We start from the raw sequence: 14,620 nt of genomic DNA, 5'->3' as shown, positions 1-14,620 counted from the left end.
CCTAACTAGGTCATGGCTTATGTGTAACCTAAAATAGCCACACCAGTCAACCCAAACATTATGAATGCTATCTCGCCTTTTTTTTGTTCTTCTAACGGTGTATAAAACCGACTTATTGTTGGTCTCGGCATTGGGTCAAGTTTTTTTCCACAAACGGGGAAGTATTCGTGCATGGCAAATTCAACATCCTTAAACATTTGAATTGAAAGTCCTTGTTTACGCAGTTCTTCATTAATAAAATCTAATCTTTATATCCTATTCCTGGTCCAATGTGACTGGGCTGCTTCGAGTTGTTCTAATGCTTTATTATGTATTTTCTGCTCTGAACCTCTCATACTAGAAAATAAAAATTACTCCCCGAAAAAGCTAGAGCATTAACAATAGCTCCACCGACCATCATGGCAATTGATGCCATGTTTATATGAATATAATATATTCAAATGTCTTCTGGGATAAGCCCTTGTTTGATGAGCATATCTTTTGTTATCATTGCTAATCCCATATCAAGAATCATCATACCAATATCACAACCATTAAAATCTAGCTTGGGTGCTGTGGCTTTAGTAATCATTTTAGCTATATGGGCATAGCCAATGGCCAAGCCGCTGACCACTGCTGATTGATACTTTGAACTTGACATCAGGGGTGATGTTTTCTCTTCTCGGGTCTTATAAAACAACCATACCACCGCTATAGCAACAACTCCTACTCGTGCTCAAGTTTTAATCGGACGACTATGTTCAATATTTGAATTATGCATTAGTTTCGCTTTCCTCGCCAGCCCGCCCTTTTTACCGGCGGCAACTTTTTGGAGTTCTTCTTCGTCACTCTGGGTTGTGGTACATCCTCATTCACTTGTTCCACAATCTGTTGTGATTGTGCAATTGGAGTTATTTCCTCGTTCACTTGTTCTACAATCTGTGGTGTCACTTGAGTCTCCATTATTATTATTAAGTGGGCACGTATGTTTAAATTGACAATACCTAGCCGTTATTAAAGTGGTGGTGAGTGGAGCTAAGAACATTCCGCATCTATGATAAAACTCACAGCTCACCACGCTTATAGCGTGTTTGATGAATGGGTCTTTCTCGAGAGATTCGCATAAATACATGCGTTGTTCTGCTGGGATAGGGAGAAACGTACTAGCTACAACTGTGTATAGTTGTAACATAGCCAAACATATTGTTTTAGTCATGGTAGCTCCCAGTCTAGACTCGTTACACACGTACAGTTTTTCAGTTTCTTCATCGGCCATGTTATCAATTTTTTCGATGGTATAATTTTCACCCAAATATTCTGAACATTTTCCATCTGCTGCCAAAGCCGGGAGTCTTTCGCTATGGTTATCTAAAGATTTATCTACATCTTGATCTGGTTCTTTGAGCATTTGTTCGATGAGTTTGTCGCATTCCATAATGTAATACCTAAGGAGATATTTAAGTCTAACATAATATAATATGGCATATCCAATACAGCCCGTAATAATAAACTGTTGCGAATGAATGAGGATTTCAAGCCATAATATGTGATAATAACCGCTAATATTCAATTTATCGTATTTTTTGCTATTTTTGCTATATTTGCTATAGTTTTGCTATATTTGTTATAATTTTACCATATTTTTGCTATAATTTTGCTACATTTTGCTAAGCAATTGCATAAGCAGCTGGTTGATCGGTTTTTAATACAAGTTTACAATGCTTCGTTGAAGCTCACAGTTTTCTAACTTTATCTTGTTCGAGCTTGGTATAAATAACATCATTTTCACGTAGACATTCCACGAATGAATCTCAGTCTTTGCAATGAAACAGGGCTACCCATTTGGTCTGCTCTCTAAGGTCTTTCAGTACAGAGTTGTATTTTTGAGTGAGTACCCAAACGCTATGCTGAGTATGCCGTCCAGAGAATGCTAAATACGAAAGCATATCTTTCTTTTTGGTGGGTTCTTTACTCGCACTGCAATCATCTATTATGAAAAGGGTTGATTCTCCTTTGTATTTTTCATGACATACTCGTAAACAGTCTTGAAAAGGATCGCCCGGAACAACTCTGTGTAGCCCATCGTCATTCATTACCCAATCTCTCGATAGGTATGTTTTATTAACGCTTATAGTCCGGCACAGAATAATAATATGATTGAAAACGTCCCAATAATAACTTTCTAAAATATCTAGAATAAAAGCTGTTTTTCCACAACCTATTTGCCCGCAGATGATATCGCAGTGCGGTTCTTTAGGTAAAAGATTATTAATAGACTGCTTGCACGAATCATCCATTCTGTATATTAAGTTGCGCATCCATAATCATGTACAAATAAATGTTTAATTTACCAGCCGATTCCTGGAGCTTCGTTATCTGTATGGTGGCACCCTCGCTAGCATTTTCTATTCTCCTCCCACTGCCGTGTAGTTGGTCATTGTCCGTTGTTCGCATGTCGAGCCATAGCGCGTACTTCGTTGTGAGGTATTCACCCATCGATACACTCCCTAGAGACAGATCTTTCACGACCGCGTTAACTTACGGAGAACGTTTTATAGAAGGAAGTTTTTTAATCTCATCCCACTGGTGATACGCTAGCATTCCTTGGCTATATAGTTGATTAGGAACGCCCTCGATAGTCAATTCTACTTTTGTAATCTTGGGATTGTAGAACTTCTCGGTATTTCTTTTAAATGCATCGGAGGGGTCCTCGAACAACATTAAAATTTCCTTCAACGACCTCGTGGGGATGTTTAGATTGATATTCCATGTCGTATCTTTTTTGTTCCTTCTGATCTTTCGGTGTCGAAGCACGCGATCGTACAAAATGGCTAAACTTCCGGTATACTGGTTACGAATTTGTCTGGCTAATTCGGGATCTGTTATCATATCATACTCCTGTGAGATATTGTCAGTGGAATAGCTAGCATCTTCAGCAGCTCTGATTACTCTAATGAAGTCATAAAAAGTGAGTTCGAATTCTAACCTATCGCCTGGGGATGCTTGATAAAAGGGCATGTGACTATCTAGTAATTCAAAGTCTAGCGGAATATAGAATCGGTGTCCTAATGCGCCGGCAACAGTGAGATCTTTTACGATGGTATTATCACCATCTTCAGCACCCACACGCAGTCTCAATGTGTTCCGATTACAAATACCTTGGTACTGTAAGTTTTCCCGCTCTTTATCCGTTCTCCAGAGATCCATGTAACAATAGTATACATCCCTATCGTTGATACTCAAAACCTCATTACCGCTAATTTAAATCGCGATTTTCTTAACGATAGAACGACCTATGTTTTGAACAGGCTCCCTGTTAAGGTCGATAGAAGTCAAACTAATCGTAAATGCTTGTCAGACAGTTCCCAGAACTAACACATCATGTGCGCCGAGATTAGGAAAGCGAACCAGAAGTGTTTGATTCTGATCGATGGTACTATGGTTATTAGTTACAGTTACAGACTGACGAATTGCTTTAACCCCTTATGGATCTCGAAGTCTACGTTGTGGGTTTAACTTGCGTCCGTATTGCGAAGACATTGTTATATTGAAATTATGTAACCTTATGTTTCATATAAAAAATGGATAATTTTAATCTAGATAACATAACTGATACTAGAACAGTCGAAGAGGGTACTGATGAAACCAACTTTACAAATCACAACGAGAAAAACTTTCCGCGAAGACTACTAAGGTTTTTCGGACTGTGCGTGATGAACTCGGTAACATAGATAATTTGGAAGAAAGCTCGCAGGTGGCCTTGGACGGACTCAGAGAAATCTTGGATACCTACTACGATAATTCCACGGTCAGTGTATCATCCTCGGAGTTCAGTATGAGGGAATTACGAGGTCTTGACAAGTCAATGCAAACAATGCGTGGAGAACTCATCAATAATATAGCCAAGCTATCCGAACTCGACAAGCATATAGCTTATGAGAAAACAAAACTTGAACAGGCGGGTGATGAATTCAGTAGACGCCGCGTTGTACAAAGATTGCGTAACTTAGAAGACAAAAGATCGGCCCGACTCGAGGCTGCTTCCAGTAACAGAAAGGCACTTCGTTCACAAATCAGACGAATTCGAGAAACTATCGATCAAGTCCTCAACGATGATACTACACTGGCCGATAAAATTAAAACATTGTTCAGAGAACAGGGGATAACCATTGCCAGTATTTTGGGATTTATTATATCGACTTTGACTCTCGCGTTAACCGGTGGTACAGGAGGTGGCACATCCCCTAGTGATAGGGGTGGCATAAAAGAGTTGATAAAAAAGCATTTAAAAGCATTAGGTTCAGCACTGGGAAAGCTCGCTGGGAAAGCTTGCTTGGAAAAGTGCGTCTGCACTTCCCGGTATAATAGGGAGTATAGTTTCCTGGCTCTTGAATTTTTTAGCTAAGACAACCACTTGGCTTAGTCAAAACTTGTGAGCACTGATCGTAGCAATTGCAGGGCTGTTGTACGTATCATGAGTAAACCAGCCGCGACTCCACCCACTACAAGCGCTGTTTTTTCATAGATATGTTGTTTATTTTTAACCCGCAATATGTGGTGGCACTTGTGGTTGGGCGTTAGTAGATGTGTTAGTAGATATCTCTGGCTTGACTATTCCCGTTTCGCCTGTGTTCGTTTGCGTTATTAATTTGCTGTCATTTCTGAATTTATACCTGGTTTTTGTTGATCGGTAGCAATAACAATTTAATTATTATAGCCTATCACTTGACCGATCTTAAGTTCCATATTACTTGGAGACATGTATAGTCCCGGCACATAAACGTAGTCTACTTTGGATTGAGCGTACCGTAATACATCTTGATAACGTTTTATACAAGATGGTATGTCAACTGGTGAATTAATAGCATCCTCAACATTTGCAACAAACTGTTTTTGTGCATCGAGTGCCGTCCCAAAACCAGTAATGGACGTTCGTGTTTGCGATTGTGCACCGAGAATTGTCCATACATAAGTTCTTATTGATTCATTAACTCTTACAACTCCTGGGTTAGTAACATTATTTTCTGTTTTATCATTAAGAAATTCATTCCAAGCGTTTGCGGTATCGTTCAGTTGTACAAATTTTGTAACAATATAAGCCAAACCTCCCTTAAAACTCATAACATCTCCTCTCCAATCGTTACTCAAAAGTTCCCAGCCATGATTAAGATTATGTAATCTTACAAAAAGATTGTTTTTCTGTAACAACTTAAATGGATTGAATGGTTGATCAGTTTTTTTAACTAAATCATCGCTTTCTTCTTTAACAGTTTTTTGTCCACTGTACGGAACACCTTGACCATGGTTAATTGCTTTAATACACCAATCTTTACTTGTAGCAATATTAAATTCCTGACAAATACGTTCATACGCGAACCTATTGTACAGATTATTTGAGGAATTCCATGCTCGATCCTGCGGTAATGGGGCACTTATTTCTTTAAGTATACGTCTAATCTGATAGTACACGTGAAATGATAAAACAGACTTACTTAGTTCAAATCCTGGGGCATAAATAGAGATACACCACATACTGTTGTGGCACACTATATGGCAAAGTTTAACTGATTCTACCAAAATTGCATTGGATTGTGAAACCAATCATGCAGCATTTTATCGCTAGTTGCCGTGAACCTGTATTTTTCAAAGATTTCAGGGAATTCAATAAAAAAATTAGCACCAGAGGCACTTACTAAAATCGACTGATTAGTAATATAAGTTGATTTCATATGTGAGTTATGATATAGTATCATTGTATATTCATATGTATGTCACACTCCTGGTCAGTCTATTGAACTGCTTCATACTATCGATAATTCGGATGGACAACTTGAAGTCGCTCTATGCGATGTAATGTATTACCCGCGGTGGACCAATATAAATGCTGAGAGAAGAAATAATGAGTTATTAATAAATAATAAAGAACACATTATACCTGATGGGTATTACAGCGTATGCTCACTCAATGATGAATTTTTTAAGCCTTTGGGAGTTAGTCTCACACAAATGAGTCGAATGGGATGCTGATTTTGAACTCTGGAGAAAAGAGTATAATTCATAGCAGATACACTTGCACTTGCAAACGGATTAGGAGTAGAAGTATTAGCCCCCAACAGAACAGGGCATGTAAACTACCGTCCAAAAGAAACTTGGCAGCCTGTTTGAAGTTCAATAGCGAAACAACACCAAAACATAAACGATCCGAATAAACTGTATTGTAAACATGAATATTTACCACAACCTTAGGCATAAAGTCATAACTATAACATGACAAGCGAATAAAATAAGGCTGGTAATGTTCAGGTGGGGTATGCAAAACAGTTTTTCCAGTACACGTGCAAATGACTAGCTCTGCACAAAATGACTACAGATGGTGTTTGTGTCACCCTAGTAGCGTGTGTGACCTCCATTGGCTTGAATGCAGGCAAACACTCTCCTACGAACTGAATTTTTCAGTCGCCTGATGACGTCACGTGGGATGCGTCGCCATTCTTCGTGGAGGGCCTGGATGAGTTCATTCCTGGAGGTTGTTGTCGTCGTCGAATTTGCCTGTCCATGAAATCCCAAAGGTGCTCTATGGGATTAAGGTCTGGTGAACGAGCTGGCCAGGGCAATACACGGAAATTGTTGACTATAGAAAGTTTTGCACGATGTTAGCAGTATGTGGCCTAGCATTGTCATACTGGAACACAATACCCTGTGGTTGTTGACGAAGAAATGGAAGCACAACAACACGTAAAACCTCATCCCTGTAACGTACGACATTCAAGTTACCGTTAATGATGACCAATGGCGTCCTCTCATCAGCACAAATGCCACCCCACACCATGACACTCATACCACCGAAGGGTGCGACCTCTTTGACACAACAACAAGCAGTACGTTCGCCTCTTCGACGATACACGAGGTGTCTGCCATCAGAATTGAACATACAGAACCTACTCTCGTCAGTGAAGAGGACACGCTGCCAATCACGCCGTTGCCAACGCCTAACTGTTAGCGCCCATCTCAGTCTTCGATGACGATGTTCATTCTTCAACAGTTGGCCTCTGTAAGGTCTATAGGCCCTTAGTCTTCTGGCTATTGTCTACCTGCTGACCACACGACCCAACGCATTCGCTGCAGATAATGTCACAGGTAGGAATCGATTACGCAGGTGCAATGTGCGTAGGTAGAGATCTTCATGGGTCGTGGTCACCCTTGGTCTGCCTGTTCTTGGCCTGTCTGATGTACGACCTGTTACTCTCAATCGCTGGACCAAGTTGACAACGGTATTACGGGAGCAGTTGAATGTTCTTGCAACATGCGACTGTGTTGCCCCCATTTGCAGCATTCCTATAGCCCTCTCACGCTGTTCTTGTGTTAACCTGGGCATTCCTTTGGTGTTTTTTCTTCAAACTGCATCTCTAAGAGATAAACTTCGCAGTTTTTATAGCGATTGTTCACGTGCAATTTAAAAAAAACGTGAATAATGATTTTACTTCCAAAATCACTTTCCCACAACACGTGCACTACACTTCAGTAATTGCACGAGTTTTTATTCAATGGGTTTAGGCGACTGATTTTGGCTTGGTTGCGTTTGGGTGAAAGTATCTGTATTTCAATCATTTCATTTTTCGAGTTGCCAAGTTTTTTTTGGACGTCAGTTTAGTTAAATTACACATCAAGACGAAAAAGTGTGTTAGTCATCCCCCTGCCAAAAAACCCAGGTCATGTAGTAAAAAATGTTAGTTTAAATTTGGTTCCTGAATTCAACGATATTAAACAGAACTTGAGTGCAATACCTAATCTTTCTACACTTATTATTGAAGTCTTGTTCTGAAGTGCACCGGAAGATGCCTTCGAAATATTACCAGGTCTATCGATTAAATGGTCAAAGAAACATCAACGTCAACGTTGCAGTATTATTCATATTGGAGCATCACATGTTGCAACCCTTGAGGGGGTTCAAATTATTAAAAGTGACAGCATTTCTCTTACTAAGATATTCATGCCGTATAATATACATTTGATAAGGTTGATGTATACTCTCAAAACATTTAAGCAAGACCAATTAAAGACTATTGTATGATATAATAATATACACTATGGGTTTATATCCCACGCTCGATGAGGCATCTGAAAAGATGGAAACTGTTGATCGATTTCGATTACATCGAATAAGTGACATAAAACATCGAATAGAGAAGGAGAGGGAGTTTAGACTTGGATTGCATAACCGTGAATGCTCTCGACGGAGTTGATACCGCGCTCGTAACATGCTTGCATGGGTCTCGGTGTAGCCGGTGTTGGTTTATTATCAACTATAATCACCGCGCCTATCAAATAACCGCCGGAGTCTCAGGACTGGCAGGAATAGCGATAAAATTCATTTATCGTAGGTTGCAAAAAAAGCATTAAAACATGATAATAATCCGATACTCGGCGAAGCAAAGCTGAACAGCATTGAGGATCATATTTCAACAGCAATGGCTGATTGTAAGATATCCGAGGAGGAGTTTCATTTTGTGTTGTCGGAACTCACCAAATACAATGTAATGAAGCAGGAGATTCGATCAAATTCTCGTAAGACCAGTGGTATTAGCGAAGACGAGAAAAAAAAGTTCATAGAACAGGGGAGACAACAAGCGCGTCAATTATTCCGTGCCAAAACCAAAGAACTGGTTGGAGATTAAAAACAGATTGCTTACTATCATTAGATCACACCGCATTAAATATCATTCATTCATTTAAACGAATGCTTACACAAGTATATAATAATGGAGAATTACAAACCAACAAAGGAAGAACTCAAAAATGCTATCGAAGCATCTATGCTCAGGGACAAAAATATCAAATGGAGAGAATTACCACAAGGTATATATTATATCAGTAATGTCAAACCAATCAAATACGGTCATCAATTGTTTCTTTCCAGTTACCAAGAAGAGTATATAGTCTGGTCTCCTAGTAAAATGAACGAAGAACTTAGTAAAAATGTTGAATATCACTTCGTTAAAAATAATGGTATACATATGAATAAAAATAATAGAGAATATTTGCATTACAATTTAGTTTAATCTCATGACGATTGTTGAATCGCAAAATCAATTTTGCATAAAAAAATTCCATCTGTAGTAGCAGTATAGGTTTATAAATCTAACTCCAGTGGAGTTGCGGCAGAACCCCCATTACCTATACTACTTGTTGGAATCTCTAGAAATGATTTTAAACACAGAAGAATGTTTTATCGTGAAATACACTAAACCTCGTCCCTCGTTGTTCTTTGCGTAGCTCTCTTATCTATAAAGACATACAAATTGTATTACATCGTTAAACCCAACTCACTCACTCACTCACTCTTGTTTGCATTTTGTACCAAATACTTCCCACGAAGCGGGCCACTGTTCTGTGAAACGATTGTCTCTGTAAGGTATGCATGTGTTAATTAGGGGTGACTATTGGTCTGGAAATCACTATTGCAATAACTATTGATATTGAAAGAAACTATTGCGATACCTATTGATATTGCAAGCAAATATTGCGATAAATATCAATAGTTTTCAGTGTATCAATTTAGATGGATTTTAGAGTTGAATTAAATATTGGAACTGAAGTTTCCTTTGAATGTGATAACAATAACAACAAATAAAATGTAAAGTTTGAGATATGACTGATTTGGGTTTTTTTTACCCTAATAATTTAAGAAAAAGAAAATTCATATGTAAATTACTACCACTCATGATCAAAAGAAAAACAAATTTGTACAGCATTGCATGTAATTAATTGTATTTAATACAATCAAAACTATCAATATACCTATCTGAAATCGATACTATTGATCGGAAACTGATTTAACAATCGATTTATTGACTTTAAGTGCTTCCCAATAGCAATATATCAATATTTCGATTAATCGTGACACCCCTAGTATTAATGCACTTTCCCATCTTTTTTGATCAGGGTTTGACAAGTCGTTCACAAAGAAGGCATTTTACTTATATTAGGATTAACATGTACGCTTATCTCGTGAAGGCTGAAACAATGTTTTCAATCGTTGCTCCGCATCATACATAAACCAGTATATCACGAATGTGCTTTGTTGTCTAATATTGAGAACATATGTTTGTGGTGTGGAATTCGATGCTAATGACTATTTGAGTATTTATCACAGTCAATCCTTAAATATGTCACGATTACACCCTCTGGAAACACAAATCATACTTGCAGAAATCCCGATGAAGAGTGAAGGGTTCATGTATGTTGAATGGCTGTGTCATCATGTGTCACCAACATTATATTACTTGCGTACAACATACAAACAAACACTACCTTTATTATGACAACAGTGATAGGTGCTACTCGTTGGGTGGGCAAGCCATGTTTACCCTTAAGCGAAAATCTGGTGTCATGGCAGATGTTCTGTCTTTTACGTCATGCGGAATCTGGATTGGAAGGCATTGATATCTGGCGTTGATGTTTTGAATTGAACTGGTTGATCAATGAGTCGGAACTGTTTGCTTATCATTGATTAATTGGGTAGTCGGGACTGAATAAAACAAGCGTGCCTTGCAATCATGTCAATATAGTTTTACTGCTGCAATAATTGTGGCACTCATGTCGTTTTGCTATCTTTCACCGATATTATATATTTTGTTCTCTTTTGAAACGATGCAAATATATTCCCTATGAAATTGATCTAACTGACAGACATTGTGATCATATTTAGGGCACATAATAATTACCCTGAAAATTAAAACTTAGACAGAAATAGTCAATCTCCAGCATTTGCATTTGACTGAAGATCAACTGACAAAATGATGTAATTCATAATCCATTGAGTAGTGGGTATAAGACTGTTTGCATTCTCTTTCACAGGGAAAAGTTCCAGCTTCTTAGACAGGGAAATTCGAATGGTACTTGTAGGAAAGACTGGAGTTGGTAAAAGTGAAACAGGGAATACAATAGCTGGAGCCGGAAATGTGAAGAAGATATTCACCTCATTGGCAAGAGCAATGTCTGTTACAAAGAAATGTAAACAGCATTCCTTTAAACGCTTTGATTACGACTTGCAGCTTGTTGATGTCCCAGGTTTTTGCGACACAGGAAGATCACACGACGATATCAAGGAAGAGATAATGAAATGTGTAGCTATGTCATCTCCTGGAATACACGCCATTCTTTTCATCGTGAAGATAGGAAGGTTCACTGAAGAGGACATTAATACACTTGAAAGATTCCTGCGCTGCTTTGGAGAAGAATCAAAACGATTTGTGATTGTTGTATTTACTGGAAAAGATGACTTGGATGCGGATAATGATACTCTTGAAAACCACGTAGCTGACTGCCCAGTGACACTGAAGAAGTTTTTATTTGATGTAAATCATCGATGTATTTCTGTCAACAACAGGGGGACGGATGCAGAGAAGGAGAAGTTTACCAGAGACCTGATAGTCATGATACAAAGCATGGTTAATGGCAACGGCGGCAAGTGCTACACAAACGAGATGTATGAGAGGTGTGAAGCTATTCTTCGAGAAGCTGAGAAGATAGAAAAACTTGAAGGGAAGAGGCAGAAGCATTTCGAGGAGAAACTTAAGCAAGTATCTGCTGCCTATGAAGAAAAGTTACAGAGCCAGAGTTTAAAAATGCAAGAAATGGAGAGACAACTCGAAAAGACCGAAAGAAAATCAAGGGATACAACAGATGAAAGAAATGAGATGAGAGAACGACTGAAAGCCTTACAGCTGGCAAATGTAGAAGAAAAGAAGAAAGCTCTGGAAGAAGAAAAGAAACAGATGGCTGAACAAAAGGAGGCAGCTGCAGAGGAAGATATGAGGAGAGACGTTCAGAAGCTGAAAGATGTTCAGAGAACCATGAGGGAAGAACAAGAGAGTATGAGAGAAGAAATGCGACAAGAAGAAGTTCGGAAACAGATACGAGAGAAAGTTGAAGAGGACAACATTGAATTCCTTGGAACTACTTTTAGATTGATAAAGAAAGTGTTCACTTCATTCTTCTAGGTCTATGATAAAGATCTACAAAATGTAGATTTTCAGTGATTCATTACTATTTTGCCTTTGAGGTGAAATCTGAATTGCAGTTAATCAAGACTGATGATTCTCAGACGTCGATGTTACTTTATTATATATTCAACAGAATAGATTGTGGTTTATATTCCTAATATAAATTCCTGCAGTTCCAGCGTTTGAGGCTGACATTTCAAAAAACGTGGGGATAATCGAGCATTGCTCCTCATTCGAAGATTGCAAAGAGCGTCACACGACTCTTGCTAAAAAGTCTTTAAATTAGGATTGAAATGAGGAACATTTGTGGCTGGGTTTATTGACTTCCACAATAGTTACATAGCAGCAGGGTTGTTTTTCATTAAAAAAATTCAGGCTCAGGGTTTCATGGTTTTCAATATAAATGTTTTATCTAGCTTTGTAGCTGTATCTGAAAAAATATATATCTAATCTTGATATAAAATACCAGACCCTCCCCTTCCTCACGCTTTTACTTAAATATCCATGTGCATGCAAGTGTTCGCGCGCACATTCGTGTTTGTGCTTGTACCTGTCAAGACTTATGCTGGTTTTATAGTACTAGCAACAGTTTAACATGGATACCCCACTCTGGCTTAGTAAACTGACTATGAACCGATCAGTGTGTGTTATATAACCAGTTAATGCTGAGTGCCAAGCATGGTAGCAACTTTTGGTATGGCGCGGCGAGCCGATTGAACCAATGACCTTACGCTCTCATCACAGACTCTATATCCACTAGACCACAGCGCAAACATGTCATCATGCTCCGAAAATCGGTTCTTCCAGCCCTATATATCACACCCTAAGTCATGATTCAGTGCCCTCCATCGCGTGGTCTTCAGCCCAATCCAAATGTCACTGTCTGTGATGTCGAGTCAGTTGCATGCGAATGCATCCCCTCAGTGAACGGAGACCAGCCTCACGGAGACGATTGTGCACTGTTTGAGTACAAACGTTAAAACCACTGGCGTTCCGCAGATCATTCCTGACTGAGGTGGCAGTCATGAAGTGATTATGTGTTCCTGCTGTGTGGTGGAACTCTGTTCCATGTCGCAGGGTATCTGCAGCTGGTATCTGCCTAATTCTTTGGTTGTCAAGCGACTTCTTTGAGGGGGCATAAGTGAATTCGGTTGTTGCAAACCCAGTAGCAAATGTCGATGTGCTCTCTGATAATGATGTGCACAGATTCTGTCACAATACGAATAAACGCTCGTTTTCAAACACCTCATGCACATCTTGCCAATGACTGCATGCCTCTGTACATGAGATACTTTAGGGGTAATCCAATCATTGTGTACAGGGATATTACAATGTTAATTTGTCGGATGATATTATTTTAATATATATCATCAAAACTAAATCCTTAGCAAACTTTAAGTAGTATAAATCAAGAGCGGTTAAATGTTAAACAATGTGTTGAGTTTCATTGTTTTTGATTTTCTTCTCATTTAAAGATTACTTTGTTAAATAAATTTATAAAAAATGTCTTTTACGTTTCTGATTGCCTGAAGGCAGTTTATAGCATCAGCGATATGTGATGTGATCTACGTTCGCATTATTGGACAATATCGCGATTGTGTCAGAAATAGTGATACTATGACCAAATTAAATGACACCCCAAGGGAGCATAACCACAATATTGGACGTATTTGAAGTTGTAAATGTCAAAACCAACTCCGATAGTTTGAATCAAGAATGTTAGCCCTCACCAATTTCACTCTTCCTCTGGCTTACATTGTCAGTCAAGGCCAACTAATATTTTTACTTATTAAACTCGATATTAAACTCAAGGACATGAGAAAGTCACCAATTTTCAAAGCCACAAAATAACAAAGCTATGTTTTATAACGGTCATTGATGTTTTTTTAAAAATGGGTAATTTACGAAATGTTTGCATAAACACTGACAAATCCAGTGGTTTATCAATATGTTTTGAATAGAAAGTTAACTGTCTAATATTCGATCACTAATAAAAATGAACCGCCACTTTCAAAATGTTAGCTTTATCTGGCGTGTCCTCCCCAAGCTTTGATGCCGGCTGTGACACGGTGCTGAGCAGAGAAAGATCGTCGTCTAAATGCGAGGTCAGGGATCAGATGGCATTCTGTCTGTAATGCCTTAGCTAACGCCACTCCTGTCTCACGGCGTGGCTAAGGTTGCCTAATCTGTCGTCCCAGGTGATCCCACAGATGTTCGAGACCTGTTGAGGGGTCTTTCCGGCCAAGGAAGTAGTTCACGTTGTTGGAGTTGAACAATGTTCTGGTAATGTGGGCTGTATGTGGGTGAGTTGGAGAGATATGGCAGTACACTGATGTAGCGTGCAGCAGTAAGATTGCCATCATTGACAACCAGATCCGTCTTCAGGTCTCTGCAAATCCCATCCCAGACAGTCACACTGCCACCACCGTCATGTTCAATTTGCCTGGCCGCCGGTAAATAAGCTCGATATTCCTCGTCCACCTCATTCTCTGACGTCGATGTTCACGCGATAAGGTCATGCCCTTGAACCGTCGGTAGGCTTTCAAACCATAGTGACGAAGTCGTCTGGACACGGTCTTTCTGTTGATTGGATGATCAAGGGCATGTTCTCCCGATGTCGTCACTGTGAGGTATCT

At 39.0% G+C, this 14,620-nt stretch overlaps 1 protein-coding gene across 1 annotated transcript; it reads left to right on the top strand.

Moving 5' to 3' along the window:
* Nucleotides 1-10,802: 10,802 nt before the first annotated feature.
* LOC124128004 (GTPase IMAP family member 4-like) lies at nucleotides 10,803-13,492 on the top strand. The gene has a single exon (XM_048380856.1). The coding sequence runs from the start codon at nucleotides 10,872-10,874 to the stop codon at nucleotides 11,979-11,981; it is 1,110 nt and encodes a 369-aa protein (XP_048236813.1). The 5' UTR covers nucleotides 10,803-10,871; the 3' UTR covers nucleotides 11,982-13,492.
* The last annotated feature ends 1,128 nt before the right edge of the window (nucleotides 13,493-14,620 follow it).

Source organism: Haliotis rufescens, unplaced genomic scaffold (assembly GCF_023055435.1).
Source record: "Haliotis rufescens isolate VD_foot unplaced genomic scaffold, xgHalRufe1.0.p SCAF_33, whole genome shotgun sequence".
In the NCBI taxonomy this organism is placed as follows: domain Eukaryota; kingdom Metazoa; phylum Mollusca; class Gastropoda; order Lepetellida; family Haliotidae; genus Haliotis; species Haliotis rufescens.
The sequence above is the reverse complement of the archived record's forward strand: the minus strand, read 5'-3'. Positions and strand labels throughout refer to the sequence as shown.